This window comes from Lagopus leucura, unplaced genomic scaffold, assembly GCF_019238085.1.
Source record: "Lagopus leucura isolate 7727_CA_CO unplaced genomic scaffold, USGS_WTPT01 Super-Scaffold_73, whole genome shotgun sequence".
NCBI classification, from domain to species: domain Eukaryota; kingdom Metazoa; phylum Chordata; class Aves; order Galliformes; family Phasianidae; genus Lagopus; species Lagopus leucura.
The window spans coordinates 52,042,309-52,057,944 of NW_024962252.1; the positions used below are offsets into that span (position 1 = coordinate 52,042,309).

The 15,636-nt window shown below is 40.9% G+C and overlaps 2 protein-coding genes across 5 annotated transcripts in view; both read right to left on the reverse strand.

The window, feature by feature from the left end:
- TULP4 (TUB like protein 4) overlaps positions 1-5,364 on the reverse strand; it is a 134,698-nt gene extending 129,334 nt beyond the window's left edge. Inside the window, exon 1 of one of the 3 annotated variants that reach the window (XM_042889809.1) lies at positions 5,304-5,364. The gene's annotated coding sequence lies outside the window, so the exon portion shown is untranslated. Of the gene's footprint in view, positions 1-4,712; positions 4,778-5,190; positions 5,252-5,303 lie in introns of those variants that run through there. The other 2 variants (XM_042889818.1, XM_042889828.1) reach the window with 2 other exon arrangements.
- Positions 5,365-11,073: 5,709 nt separating this feature from the next.
- On the reverse strand, positions 11,074-15,608 carry GTF2H5 (general transcription factor IIH subunit 5). 2 transcript variants are annotated; one of them, XM_042889977.1, is made up of 3 exons: positions 15,548-15,608; positions 15,029-15,145; positions 11,074-12,131 (listed from the first exon to the last, which is right to left on the reverse strand). In XM_042889977.1, exons 2-3 carry the CDS (start codon positions 15,061-15,063, stop codon positions 11,951-11,953), a joined length of 216 nt encoding a protein of 71 aa, XP_042745911.1. In that variant the 5' UTR covers positions 15,064-15,145; positions 15,548-15,608; the 3' UTR covers positions 11,074-11,950. The 2 variants fall into 2 exon arrangements, with proteins under 2 accessions (XP_042745911.1, XP_042745904.1); XM_042889970.1 differs by lacking the exon at positions 15,548-15,608 and adding an exon at positions 15,403-15,501.
- Positions 15,609-15,636: the final 28 nt, after the last annotated feature.

Consider the following 15,636-nt stretch of genomic DNA (forward strand, 5'->3'; position numbering starts at 1 on the left):
TAGAAATGAACACCTCCGTTTCTATCATTCTTGCACCACTAGATGTTGCAGATATTAACGTCTCTGAGGGTTCAAAAAGAGACTGCACAAATTCACCACAGCTATTAAAAACCAAACGATTCAATACCAAATTGTCTGTTTAGAGGTCTCTAAACTGCACCCTGCTAGAAGCTGGGGAAGCTTCCTTCAGACAATCCAGCTATCTGCACGCCCTAGGCACCTGCTATCACTCACCATCAAAACAAGATACTCAAGTGGAAAACACCTCTGGTAGGAACTCATTCTTGGTCTGCATTTCTTTGCACGGGGAAAACGAAGGGAAAATATCTAAAGCTGGTTCAACACCTACACTGCTCAGTTCCCTCATTTTAAAGCACTATGTAGGGCACTTGTATGGCAGCCAAGATATTTATATAGCAACAGTTCTTAATATACTTGCATCACTCACGAGAGCTGGGGAAGGCACCACAAATAGATAACTCTTCCTCCTTCTCCCTTAGCTGAATTCACTCCCCCCTTGAGTTTTACTTAACACTTAAAATAGCTTTCCGAGTAACATCTGTGATATTTTTAATACAATGTTAACTATTACCCACAGCCTGTTATCTACAAGAGAGGATTTGTGTTAGTCTCCCTTCCATGTACTTTAGCCAGGTATTAGACAGGTAGACCTTTGGGGCTACGCTCTATTTTTTAGTTATTTCTGACTAACAGGATTTCCTAGAAGTCACTCCACCATTCTGATGGAGCAGAGCTGCATTCTCTATGAAGCACAGCCAGCAGCACTTAGCTGCAAAACAGAATGAGGCTCCCACTGCACTGGGTGTTGCACCAACACAGAACAAAAAGGAGCACATGCTGCTCTTGCACCCTCCCCTCTCAATGTAAGAACATCACAAGTCAAGATCTTTCTCCAACTAAGAAGCCCATGTGGAATATGATCCACTGCTGGCACAGCAATCAGCCCACCTTTGCTTTTCATTATGGCTTTATTTCTGCTCATCTCCAAAAACATTGCTCTACAGCAATGATCTTAACACATGTGCAGAATCATAGAACAGCCTGGGTTGAAAAGGACCACAGTGATCATCTAGTTTCAATCCCCCTGCTCTGTGCAGGGTCACCAACCATCAGACCAGGCTGCCCAGAGCCACATCCAGCCTGGCCTTGAATGCCTCCAGGGATGGGGCATCCACAACCTCTTTGGGCAACCTGTTCCAGTGCATCACCACCCTCTGTATGAAAAACACTGCTTTTATTTCATACTGTATCCAACATCGGAATCCTTCCTATGTTTTTCATCTGATTAAGTGGTGCCAGGTAGCACCAGTAAAGTATATGCAGTAATTTTCTTCAAATGGCTGTATGAATAGATATGGGTTTGGCCTCCTTCCAAATTTTACTTAGCAATTATTACTCAAACTAATGAAACAAGAAGTGTTTGAAGATTTATTCAGAAATCAGTTTAGCTGACAAGATATTCGCTTCAGCAAACATTTAATGAGAAGAATGTCTTCACAGGAGAGGAATTTATTCTATACATAGCAAAAGAATAACCGGTACTAGTACTGAAAAATGCCGGATTTCTTACATTCTAATGGGCAAATTAATCTTCAAACACATGTTTTGCAAAGAGAATTCTGCACTAGACAAAGGCGTCAGTGATGACTTAAACCCAGGAAACTAGGAAAGCATATATGACTCCTAGCAGGGTGGAGTCTGCTGGCACTGAAACTATGCATGGGCAACAATCAAACGAGCTAGGATCTCCATGCCATGCAAAGGGCCCAGATTTCTAGTGGGAGGCTCTCCAGAATCTGTGATAGATTCTAGCTATCAAGGATTTGATGTGCAGCTGAGGAGTACTAAGGTTTTCCATAATATATGCACAAAGCAAAAACTATTAGAGACCATTTAAAAAGTTAAACTTTTAAGTACTGTAAAAGTAGGTAAACAAGGACATTAATTAAAAATAACACAGAACAGACAATAGCAGATGAAATAAACAAGGATGAAAGCAATAGCCATGTCAACCCTCCAAGCCCCCAAAGACTAGAGGTGCTGAGCCACAAAATAATGACCACACAAATAGGCAAAAAATTCTCCTCCATGAAACTGAACCCCTTGAATCTTTTTCCAAAATAATCTGAATCTACACAGATCTAACAAGTCTAGATCCTGTTGTGCCTACAGGCAGGCCCTGTTCTGAAACTGAACCAACTGAAATCACTGATTTCAGTGCTTGCTGCCTGCAAGCATTTCACTACCATAGGAAAGCCCTACTATCTCCCTAATGAAGGCGATATGTATGTTATGTAAAGACATAAGCACACTTCTGGACAGTATCACACACAAGGAGTTTCCATGCAAATAAAACTGTAACACCGCTGTTATAAAATCTTTTGTATTTACTAGCAAGTGTTGTTATCCTTAAATGTTTCCATTGTTTCCAACTAGAAAACAGAAAACAATTTCTTTGTGCCATTTTGGAAGATATCAACACAGTATAAGAGATCTCAAGTCCTAAACTAGATTGCTTATTAAAACACACCAATAATAAAATTGGTGATAATCTGCACACCAAAATTGGTAGAGATAGCTGAGTGGGAAAAAAAATACACTATTTTAGAGGGTGCACCTCATATCTACTGTACCAGAAGTTTGTTCTGCTTCCAGAAGCATTACAAAAAAATGGGATGCTTAACAAGAAGAAACAGTTCCAGTCAATAGCAACAAAAGGAAGATTCCAAATCACTACCTCTCACGTAGCTTCTGCACGCTGAAGAGGAAGAAAGCCAAGAAGATGGAATGGTTCTGGCAATACAAGTAACTCATTCAAAACTCCCCCCACTTCTAATAGATATCAAAAGACATCTGTACAAACACACTCTGCAACCAAGCTCTTTGGTAACTGGAGGCATGCACAGCGATTACTTGGAGCCCCGTAAGAGTAACCTGACCTGAATCATTCTCTAACTCATACATGAATTTGGTTAAGCTTTCTGCAGGGTCTCTTCTGATACGAAGCAAAGAAGCCTGTTCTACCTAACAACAAGCAAGCTTAGCTCCCAGCCAAAACATGGGAGGAACTGTGCAACATGACTTCGGGCACCACTAAGCAAAATAAAAGCGCTACAACAAAAAACTGTTCAAATGTGAACTTGTGGGGTCTTACCATAAGGAGATGAGGTTTTTAAATCAATACATGATTTTTTAACCTCTTACAGAGTTTCTTAGAGCAACTTAGAGCCACTCACAGTTGGATGATGATATCTTTATGAGCGCTAGGTGGTGACCGTCAAATAAGAAAATCACGATTACATTGAATTCTTTTGCGAGAGCTTTGAAACCAACTAACGAAAAGTACTGTTAAAAGCTGTACATTCTAAGTAAGCTTAATAATAACATGAAGCGTGTACTAATTTTCTTCCTGGATGTTAATTATAAACAAAACAAATTTTATTTGGCAGTTCAGCAGAAGCAATCATTTATGTGATAAAAGGATTTGGGGAGCTTACAGAAGTTACACCACAGCACTTTGCTTGGTGTAAGCTTACAACAGAACCATCTGAATCTATTCAGCAACTTACTGAAAAAAATACAGTGAAGGAACTGCCCATCAGGAACTCAGTATAGCTCCCAAAGCGAATAGGCAATTTCGGAATAGTGAAATATGAGAAGGGCTTTGGAATAAACACTTGTTGAGTAGGTGAGAACAAATTCCACAGGCTGCCATTCAAAATAGTGATGTATTGTACAAAACAATCCACTTTCTATAGAAGTCATTCACAACAGCAATAGCTGGCAGTCTTCTGGGCTGTTTGTGATTTTCAAAGCATCTACCTACACACAGACCACAGCCTACTGCTTTGTTTCAGCCCCATAGAAATTGATAACTACCTTTTTATAAAATACCACGGGGGCAGTGCAAGACAGACAATTTTTGGAAATAGTTCCATCTCACTTGGCTCCAATCACCAATAAAAAATCAAGGCCCACTTGTCCACATTTCCCTTCCAAGAGCTCTTGGGTTAGGGGCTGCTGGCATGAAGCTGTTTCTCCATCAGGATTGCAAGATGGAGTTGAGAGCAACCCCTGGGATCACCATCATGTTTGCTATTGCAGAAAAATCTGTGATGGTACGATCGAAGCAGTGTAACCAGGAACCGTGATGTAAAGAGAAGGAGAAGTCTGTTCTGTGAAAAGCTTGTTTTTTTTTTTTTTTTTTTTTTTTTTTTTTTTTAAGTGAGAACTGAGTAAGCTTTCAATAGGAACAGTTTAACATTTGTGGCTCACATTCACATCGTCATCTTCAAGGGTGCCAGCACCGTACGATGGCAAAGCACTTGCTTTCCGAGCGAGCGCTTGGTATTCTGCATTTCATTAGTCAGATAGTTTAGGGCTTCAGACTTACACTTCACAAATCATTTTCAAAGACATCCATTAAGCAACAACTGCGCTGTTTGCAGCTGCTGTGCGGAACGCAGCAGCAGCAGCACGTACCTCTTACCTAACCTAGCTACAGCACGGCGCGCCGCTCACCCACCACCAACACCGGGACAGGCGCTCTCAGCCCGGCAAAATGAAGTCACCGACGAAAACGACGCGGTTGCAATCCCCTCTTTTCAAGAAGCAAAGAAAGATCTTCTCTACGGAGGCCTTTGTCTGGTCCTTCCCCGAGATACCGCGGGGCTCCGAGCACCCGAACGTACCGATAACCCGGGCGGCCCTTCACCCCGTGTTCCCCCGGGACACCCGGGCACGCTCCCCGAACCGCCGCTGCGAGAAGCGGGCACCCAGCGGCACTCGGAGCCGCCGGCCGGTTCCATTCTACGCTGTACGACGCGGCCCCGGGAGCGACCACGGCCGGGCGGACCCCGGCGCTTCCCCGGAGCCCCGCGAGAGCCCCGCACGGAGGGACGGGGGGAGCGAGCGGGGCCGAAGCGGCGCCGACGGCATCGCACCCCGAGAGCCGTGCAGCCGGCCCGGCCCGAAGGAGTCCGCCCGCTCCGCACCGCCCGTATCGGGCGCAGCCGGCACCAGAGAAAAGCGTGGGCTTCCCGGCCGGCCCCAGGCTAATCGGAGCCCATCGCCAGGGACGGCGACCCCCGCCCCGAGCGGGCTGCCCGCCCGCCGGAACAAAAGGATGACGGCCGCGGAGCTGCCCACCCACCCCCGCCCCGCACTCACCTCAGCGAAGCGGGCGGCAGCCGCTCGCAGCCCCGCGCTCCAGCCCCACGCCCGCCCCGGCCCGGCCCCGCGCCGCCTCCCCCCGCGCCCTCCCTCCCGTCTCCGTCTCTCACCGCTACCGGATCGGCGGCGGCGGCTGGGCCCGACTCCCCGCCACGTGACCCCACCGCCACGTGACCCCGCCGCTTCCCCGCGCCGGCCCCGCCCCCGTCGTGCGGCGCCGCGGGCCCAGGGCCACCCCCCCAACGCCACAGACTCTCCTCACGGACGCGGGGCGGCGGGGCGGCGGGGCGGCGAGGCGGGGCTGACTTTGCGTCGTCAGCGGGAGCTCTTCTTTGGTGCAGGCTTTGAGGGGCCGAACCCGCTATCGCTGAATTCTTTTCTCGTCTCCTGGGTTCAACTCGAGCCATCTGCGCCCGAGGGAGCAACAGCAAGCTCAAACGCAACCTCTGAGTCCCGCACCTGGGACCCAGGGGCATCCTAGCTGCTAAGCAAGCCCCAGCTTCCAAAGAGAAAGCAGAAGACAAAACTTGTAACATTTTTAACAATAGCACATGCTCGTTAAGTTGCCTACCAGGATGCTGCTGCCCTATACACAGCCACGTTACAGCTAAAGAAATGACTGCATCACATCAGTCTTTTGCAGCTGCCATTCTGCCTGCCTGCCGCTTACAGTACACTCTTGGATCGTCAAGCATGTTAAAACGCACTTAATTCACACCCCAAACTATTTTTAAATAAACAAAATATGTAACAGTGAGAGAAAACTCAAGGGGAAAAGACCACTCTTTCCTTCAACAGGTTCTGCTCCATCCATTCATCCAATAATAAGCTTGACCAGTTCATTATGCTACAGAGCTAACAGAAAAAACATCTGAACGACAGAAAAGGAATTGCACACAGTATTTTCTAAGAGTGTTTCATGTCAATGGCAATAGCAATCGTGCAGTTTGAAAAGGAACACAATTCTGTGCATTTCAGTCACAACAGGACGATAGTTTCACGTTTACAGGATGATGATTTTTACTTAACCAGCTATTAGAGGAAGTAGCTCCTTCCATTCCACTTCTTTGAACCATTAATCCCGTATTCATAACCCTTCCCTCTATGAAATCACAGCCTGGCCTCTTTTTCAGGAAAACAGATGACAAATCCCACTTATCTATAACAACACATAGAAACAACCTCTGAAACTCACTTGCATTATTAATGTGTCAAACATATGATTTTTATTTTTTTTTTTCCTAGGTAAGATATTCACTCTTTCACACATTAAATGTTTTTTGTTGCACTTTTTTTTTTCCCCACCATTTTATTTCATTTTTCATGCCTTCTTCATTTGCACACTTACTTTATGTTCATTTACTAAGAAGAGAAATGGGCAGAACTAACAAACTAACTGATAACAACAGTAAAAACAAAAACAGTTTTTGAGCTAGCCAAAGGAGAAGATTTCTACAATAAAAAGTGCTCTTTCTTCTCTCAAGCGTACTCACAGGAGGCAAGCAAAATGAGTTCAATTCACAAACTTCATCATTATAAGAATCTGTGCAGATCTTTGAGCTCTACAAACTAGTCTGTCTAGTTCTTTGCAGGATTGAAAGCTTGGCATCAATAATTTGCCCAACTTTCTGCAAATAGAATTAAAATAATGCATTTTTAAACTGGCAACATATATTTATTATTATTTTCAGACTTCTACAAGAAAATTAAATTTGTACACCATCCTTGAGTTGTGCAGTCCTAGTGGCCCTACATGAGCAGGGAGTTGTACCAGATGACCTTCAGAGGTCCCTTCCAACCTAAATTGTTCTGTGATTCTCTACTGCATTACAGATATTACAAACCTAAGATTGTCATCATTAGATGCTGGATGCTAGCACCAAGGGCAAAACTACTCATCATGTTTTAGTGTGGCAGTCTTTGAGACTGGAAAACCTAGAACTGATGCTCCATCTATTCACAAGTGATAAGATTCCAGGAAATTCTGCCCCAGATGTCCCAGGCAATCATTCAGACTAGTAGAAACTTTAAAATATTGATACAAGTGATTAATCTCAAGCTTGAACAAAGGTGAAGCATTGCCAATGTTGGACCACTAGACTTAAATGTATGCCATTTTTATCAGTCTTGTCTTTGCTTCTTTGGCTTATTTTGGTTTATGATCTCCATGTAACTATGATGATAATGAAAAATTCCACTATATGAAAGCCTCCTTCACCACTGCTCCTTGTACCTAGCAATTCAATCAGCGAAAGTTCTCCCTAGCATCTTCACACACAGTTCTTTTTTTTTTTTTTATTATAGTACATTTAAAGAAAGAAATGAACAAGAATAACTCTACGTATTGAAAAGGTCTTTAACACTTGTAGCAAACAACTTTAGGAACCAGCTTCTGAAACAAATACACCCTCAGAATCCCTTCTCCCTACAGCTTCTTTTTACTCCTGCCGTCATACCAGAGACTGAACAGGCAGAAATGACTTTACTGAACATTTAAATAAAATTTTAAATTAAATTTCAAAGCCAAAAGGGAAACATTTATTAGCTTCCAAAAATTCAGATTTCCTGGACCTAATGACAAATTTGTTTAGATGCTTGTCTTTGGCTGCTCCTTGTTCCTTCTCTCTTGCTCTTCTCAAACTCCATTTACAGCTACCTCTACCCAATGGCAACCCAGTCATCATCAGAAAGATGTTACAGTCCTCAATCACACTGTCTGTCAAAATCAAATGAAGAAAGCACACTATGCATTACAGTTAAAGAGGTATTTTTCAGAAACTAGATAGTCCTAGCATTAAGAAAGCTTGTTCTCCCAGTCCATCTGATCCGTTGGCTCTTCTGGTAAGTACAGGACCTTCTGTAAGCAAAATAAATTCTAGATAATTGCAAGTTTTTTTTTTATTTGATAAATAGAATTTAACTGCACTAACAATTTTCTTCCTGTGTTGCTTGTGATCTTGTTTAATTTCAAAATTTAACAGGAAATTGTAGTTAAAAGCCTCTTTTCTACCTTCTCATCCATCTTGCTCTTACACCCTTTACCTTCAAAAGAGCAGGAATATAACTGACACTGCTGACAGATTAGAGGATTGCTTGGCATGTTTACTTGGCATAGCCAATATGTCAGTAGTGACAACACTGCACAATTGTGCAACACTTATCTGTAAGTGACACCCTTCACTGATACAAAGGTAGGCACCATTCCAAGTTTTCTGTGATTTACAACTCGGCCCATCTTTCCTGTAAAATAAAAGTAAAAAATTGTGGGTCTAGGTGCTACATCCCTCAACCTATTGTCATCCCAGAATTTTGTTGTTAGTTTGTTTCCCGGGAGACTACTATTACAGCTAAGCAGTTACCTGACAACAGTTCTGGTGTTGAGTGGATTTTGTGTTGGAGCACATTCCTACGCATGTACTATTAGCCTTTATCTATAATAAAGCTATGTGTTTGAAAAAACAAAACATTTCTTCCAGCACCTTTCTACTTGCTGTTGTTATTACCATCTAGAATTGCTTAAAGCACATAGCTAAAAGCTAACAGATACTACATTTTTTTATTTTTTTAAAAAGTGTTTCATGAATAGCAATTTCAATGCAGTTTCTATTCTGTAATTAAACTGCTTATTACTGCCACACAATCAGAGGACAGATTATTATCAAGATTTTTTCTTATATGAAAAATACATCCACTAGTATGAAAAGTATTACCATGTTTTTCCTCATACTAAAACTTTTATTGTAGAAATTTGTTAACCTTTCCTTTGGACAGCTCAGGAACTGTTTTTGTTGTTGCTGGCCTCTGATTTACACTCACCGAAAATGATGTGGCTTAATTCAGAGCAACTCTGAAAGCAGGATAATGGTGTGGATACATACAGACCAAGCAGTAACATCTGAAAATGACAGTTTCAGTTGCATCATTACAGTGTGGTGGGATTACAGAATGAAAACATTAGGTAACTAAACATCTAAGAAATTTCAGAGCTAAATAAATTGCATTCCAAACTCTCCTGCACAAATGTCTTTCTAGTGGGGTTCTTTGAAGTTAAAATAGTTCATCTGTAGCTTAAAGCATTTCCAGAGTGAGACATTAATGCTTCAAAGCACAATAAATCTGTGACCCACCATTACCAGCAGCAATTTCACAAAAAGCAGTTTAAAGTATTGCTAAGAGCTCCCCTTACTGGTCTGCCTTGAAATTGTTAGGCCCACACCTCTTCCAATACAAAACAGAGTGAAGTATTAACTCTATTCACATTAAATATCATATTTCTATCACAGCACCTATTTCTTACAAATTTCTTGTTAGCTGCTGAGTCATAAGACCAAAGATTTAATTTAGGAGAAATTTGTTTTTCCATCATTAAAAACCTACAAAGTGTATTGAAACTTGAATGTATAACAAACATAAACCTTGCCAATGTCTGAGTTATACAACAGACATGGAGATCCAATTCTGACATAGTGAGTAATGCCTCATTTCACTCATCAGTAAGCTCTACCAGCTTTCATGGGATCATTTGTGAGAGTCAGTGCAGAGAGAGGACTCAAATCTGCTGTGAAATTGGAAATGTGAAAAGATTTGTTAGAAAAGATTACTATTTTTCTTCAATGGCCTACTGCCTGGTTCAAAAAAAACAAAATTTACCTCTCAGCCTTTGTTCACATACATCTTTTTTAATATAGATATCTATGTTCAGCAATGTATTTTTCCATCAGTATTTTTAGAGACCTACTTTTGAAGTCCCAGCTTAGGGGCGAGCTGAAGTTTGACACTTGTGGTGATGATGCCAACTAAGAAAAGTTAAAATAAGCCATGTTAATAAAACCATGAAATCCCATCACTTAAAACTCATAGAAGAGGATCTTGTTAATGCATAAAACATCTTTTCTAATTTGTTCTCACATACTTGAGGTGACCGCACAGAGTTCTCTCTACTCATTACTGGTTATTCCTTCCTTTACTGTACTGGGTAATTATTCTCCCTTGGCATACTGTTGCACTGGAGAGAAGGAAAGGGAATTTGTGTGTTTATATCACCCCAAAACATTAATTACAATTTGCACTTAATTAATGAAAGTCATATTGATAAACTCATTTAAAGTTTCAATTACTACTCAAAAGTTACTCACAAAACACAATAAAGTGAACTCCAAAGACCTTTTTTCAGAGCTATTAAGTAGCAAATAAAAGATGAAGTTCAAGTAAGCATCCCTTAGATGACACTCCTGTCACGCTCTTCCTCTGGTCGGCTAGATCACAGAATAATCATACAGGTTAGAAAAGACCCTTAAGTCAAAACATCAATCTAGCACTACCTAGTACACCACTAAATGTCCTCATCTTTTAAATACTTCCAGGGACTCTCTATTCCCTAGACAGATAGTTCCAGCTCCTAACCGCCCTCTTCTTGAAGAAATTCTTTTGGATATCCAACCTAAGCCTCCCATAGCACAACTTGTAGCCATCACCTCACATCCTATCTCTTGTCACTTGAGACTGACACCTTGCCTTCCTTCAGGTAGTTGTAGAGCATAGCTCTGAAAACCAAGCTTCCCTTCGAACTGGTAATTAAGAAGTCTTTCTTTACTAAAACCAATAAATTTGTCTATTTTAAGCAAGAAGCAGGATAAGAAAGAAAGGTGTAGCACATTCTTTCTTTTTCTTGTTATCTATATCTTGCCATATTTGCTATCAAAATCTTTGCAGGTTTTATCATCGTGCACAGGCTCCTTATTGAATAAGCCAGAGTCTAAGTTAGTGAGTTACACATGCAGATTTTTTTTTACACTTTCAGTGTAAAGAAATGAGGACTCATCTTTGCAGATTTTATCAGAGGGGCAGTGGAGGACAAAGAACTAAAACAAAACACAAAAATCAAATTTCTTCTTATTAAATAGAGCAATCAACTCTTTATTTTCCCCTTCCTATTCACACAGGTTCTTGTATTAGCTTCAGTAAAAAAAACAAACAAACAACAAAACACAAGTAGTTATATCTGAAGGATTGGTCTCAAATTTGTACTGCCCCTTCTATTTGCTATTGTTGATACGCAAGCTCAATGTTATGATGCAGGATTACAGATTTTGCATTCACCCTCTGTCAAAACCTTAAATCCTCACCACCACTCCCCAAACTCAGAACAACACAGAAATGATAACATTGGTAAAAGCAGGTCGTTATTAAGAGTACATGTAAAGTGTGTGACAAAAAAAAAAAAAACACTATTATTTTGGTATCTAAAACTCATTAAGTTAGAGAAGAATTTGATTTCCTCTGACCATGCCTACAATGTATGGGGAGGCTCCACCAAGCACATACTTTCTTTACATTCTCTGTCACACTATAAGCAAATTTAATCAATTCCACATGAATATAACACGTCAGGAAGGTTCATAAAGCATTCCAATACAGAAACATCACTCATTTTTGGGTCATACCATTTCACAAGATAACTCTAAAGGAAAACCAGAAATCATGCATCAAAAATACCCATCTGCACACCCTTAAGTGTATCATCTTATAATTTATTTTAATAAAGAAACCATAATCTTTCAAAGTGAGAAACAAAATTCAGTTCAAGAGTATTTTGTCTACGAAAATTACCCATTTTCCAGAATAATCACCTCACCACAGAACTTAGTAAACATGGTCTATTAAAACAGTAACAACCCAAACTACTGAAATTTGCTTTGTAAAAATTGGCAGCAATCTCATTTCTTTTTTTTTTTTTATTTTTTTTTTTTTTTTTTTTTTATTTCTGAGTAATAGGAAAAGAGTTCTGGTCCATTAACTCGCCCACTCTCTCCTGGAGGAAGTTAACCAACTCTGCTAATACAAAGACATGAGTTTCATCCAGGTCTTGTATGATGAACTTCTTTCCCAAAGCATTTGATTCATCCAAGTAGAGCAGAAACTGCTTCATTGCTGGGTCACTGTAGAGACAAATATACATCAGATTCCACCTCATTGTAATAAGATACAGCTAAAAATTAAGAACATCCTTTTAAGATATTCTGAAAGCTCTTTCAAAAACTGTACTAACTTCAAGAGCTGCTCACAATCAAAAGATTAAGATGCTCTTGAAAAAGTTGTTTCTCTGGCAACAAAAAACGTCTTGGTTGTTGTAGAAATAAAAATGAACTGATGACCAAGTCTAAAAAGAACTGGCTGCTAAACTGGCAGAGAAATGCCACTATATTGCTATTACAAAAGTACCTTAAAAAAAAAACAAAAAAAAAAAACAAAAAAAAAAAAAAACCCAAAAAAAAAACAAGACACAACAAACAAAACCAAACCCAACAACCTCACCTTAACAAGGTGAGTTTAACCTTGCTGTTTTCAAAAACAGTGCCAAAGAAACACGCTATCTTGAAACATGTTTTTGAGGGGAACCAAAACCCAATACACAGCAAAGATCTCAAAGTAGAACAGCAGAGAAAGGAAGAAGTCATACATGAATTATACATTTATCACGCTGTAATTGAACTGTCCCTTCTTTTTCATGTTATCACCTTGCAAGTTAGATACAAGCGTTCAGCAGAGAACACTTCAGAAGCTTGAAAATTACATGAACGTCTGCGTTATACTGATCAACTAGACAGGGAATAAACTTTTGGATCCACTGAAGTTTTGAGTAATTCAGTCCTAATATTTATTGACAGTTGTGGGTCCTCATTCTTATTTTTTCTAATAAAAAACAGGAAAATCATGCTTTTGATAAGAATTGATGCTTGGGTGCAATAACTGGTAAATGGACATGTGCAGGAAATAAATTGCATCAGGTAGTGCAGAATAATTCAAAATCACGAACATGGTTGTTTTGACAAAGTAGTAAACAGCAACATTATCTTAAAAGAATTCCTTAGACAATTATTTTATACTCCCTTACCTAAAACATGCATGTGATGCAAAGGCATGCATTAGAGAACCAAATCTCTCTGCATGTTCAGGCACTAGCAACTAAAAAAACAAGATTAGCCTCAAACATATTAAAACAAAATTACTCTACATAGAACATAATAATTTTGAGGCAAGGAGAGTAGGAAAGTCTAATCTCCATCTTTTTCAGAGAAGCTATTACTTAGGTGCTCTAGAATGTTAGAAGAAAAACAATTGTTACACAAAGAAGTTATGAAAAAGATACCAAAGTGTGTGGTCCTCAGCCTACTCCTACACATTCTTTTTGATGGCTGCACAGAGGTTTGTTTTTGCTTGTTTCTTCCTCACGTACCTTACCAATACACTATGATTACCAGAAGCATAAGCTGGGATGCCCAGCCTGCATGTTAGGCAATATACTCATTTTCACATAATCAACATAAAGGACCGTAATCAGTGCCATGATACGTGTGTTTCAGCAGAAACACTGATCTTGTTCAGCATTTGAAGATTATAATCATTGCGATTTTGTCCTAAGAACAGTTTAAGAATATACTGGAATAACGCAGGGGGAACGAATAATATGCAGGTTATTATTATCAGCATTTTGTTGTTTTATTTTAATGTTTTACTTTAACATATTCAGAAGTGTTTATTTTTTCCCCAACTTCTTGACAACTGATTACCAAACACATCCTGGAAAAATGAGTTGTAAAAAATTTGTATCTGAAAAGTAAACACGGGGAGAGGCTTGTAATAACTCTGCATCTTCTCCCAGGATGGAATCATCAGCTAGCCTTATGCAAAGCCAAGAAGGAAACAAGAAAGCAACCAGCAGCTAGCAAAGCCAATACAAAGGTGAGTTTCCCAGGGGGCTGTTTAAACTCTGATGGCATAACAGACGCTATAGATTTCTCATCAGATAAAAGATTCCCTTCCAGAGAGGATAATTAAGTTTCATTCTAATATTAAATGGGAAGTGATCACAATGTTGTACAAGAACACACACATCTTTCAGAATATATAAAAGAAAGAGGAAAAAATACAACACTGTACTAACTGCTTGAGATATTAGAATCTATTGTTTTGCCAGTCCACAATTCTGCTTTGGTGTCTTTAGAAAGTACAGGAAGGTTGTTTCTTGTGGTCAGGTTTGTCACCATAATAACATGCAGCCAAATTAGAGCCAATAAGCTTTTTGTGATAGTGGAATTCATACTCCAAGATGCTCATACCCAACTGAGGCATTCAGATGTGAGCTGGCTAATGTCCAGTCAGCTTAGAAGTGAACCACAGTAGACACACAGCTGTATGCACCATGCAGGACGTTCTGCACTTGTGCACTTATAGTCTGTTAGGATGCTTACAGTTTAAGCACACAGCAGAAATCTTGCTTGTAATATAATGATATATAATGATTCCGCAAACCTTAACTGACAGCTCCTTTAATTTGGAGGTAATTGTTATCAGAACCTTAGTCTAGGGATTTCAGACTGCATATAAACAAACTGACTGCACAGATATGAACAGCTTACTTTCTGAAATTATAAGCACACTCGTTTTAGAGCAGACAGCCTTGAGTACAACATGAACAGGAATCAATGAAAAAAGAAAACAAAGGATGAAAAACAGACAAGTTTCCCTTTAGAATCAGTACAGAAAACACATCACCCAGGAACAAAACTATTCAACATTATTTGCAGTACAGCAAACAAGAGGTACACATGACATTAAGTCTAAGTAGAAAACAACAACATATTTGAAAAACTGAGTTTGGAATTAAGATTTCTTACAATTGCCTCTCTCCTTCTTCCCCTAAAGACCTCATCTTTCATTTGTCTGTTCAGTATCCCTTACATACAAATTCATTTTTCGGCCTAGCCTCTTAAAGCACCTAAAATATTTCCAGTTCTAAAAAACCAGTTGAGCAGATGCTGATGCTGTCACTAACCATTCAATGAGAACGCCCTTCAGAACATTCACCATCCTTGCAGCTCTCACAAACGCTGAAAGGTGCGAGTGGCAGGAAAAACTCCTGGTTGGGGTTACAGATAAAAGCAGATGAAGCCTGTAAGACAAAGAAACGCCTCTGCTGAACTCGGCGACCCAGGAGGGGAAAATAAAAAAAAAAGCGAGCAGAAAGCAAAACACCGTTACCCTGCGCCTGAGCCCGCTCCTACCTCTTCATACAGGCAGTCACACGCAGGCACCGCCCGCCCCAAACCTCCCCCGTCGCCCCGCCCGCATCCAGAACCGCTTTGCCCCGGCCCCCGCCCCCCCCCCCCCCCCCCCCCCGTCCCAATCCTCTCGTTGCCGCATGCGAACCGTGGCCTTGCGAAAGGCGGCCGGGGCGAAGGCAGACAGGCTCCGACCCGTCCACAGGCTAAGCCGAGGGCGGCGAACGGGCAACTCCGGCCCGGCAAGCCCTACCGCTCCGTCAGCCGCAGCCGCGCAGCACACGCTCACTCACCCAGCCCACACACGCGTACTACGTAAGCGCGGCCCTCGCTCCTCCTATTGCCCTCCTGACGCTGCGTTCGGATTGGCCGAGCGGCGCGC

Bases quoted from the DNA above. Each gene is read 5' to 3' on its own strand.
- GTF2H5 (XM_042889977.1), bottom strand. From the start codon at position 15,063: ATGGTGAATGTTCTGAAGGGCGTTCTCATTGAATG. The intron at 12,132-15,028 runs GTTAGTGACAGC...TTGTCTCTACAG, and splicing joins AAGGGCGTTCTCATTGAATG to TGACCCAGCAATGAAGCAGT.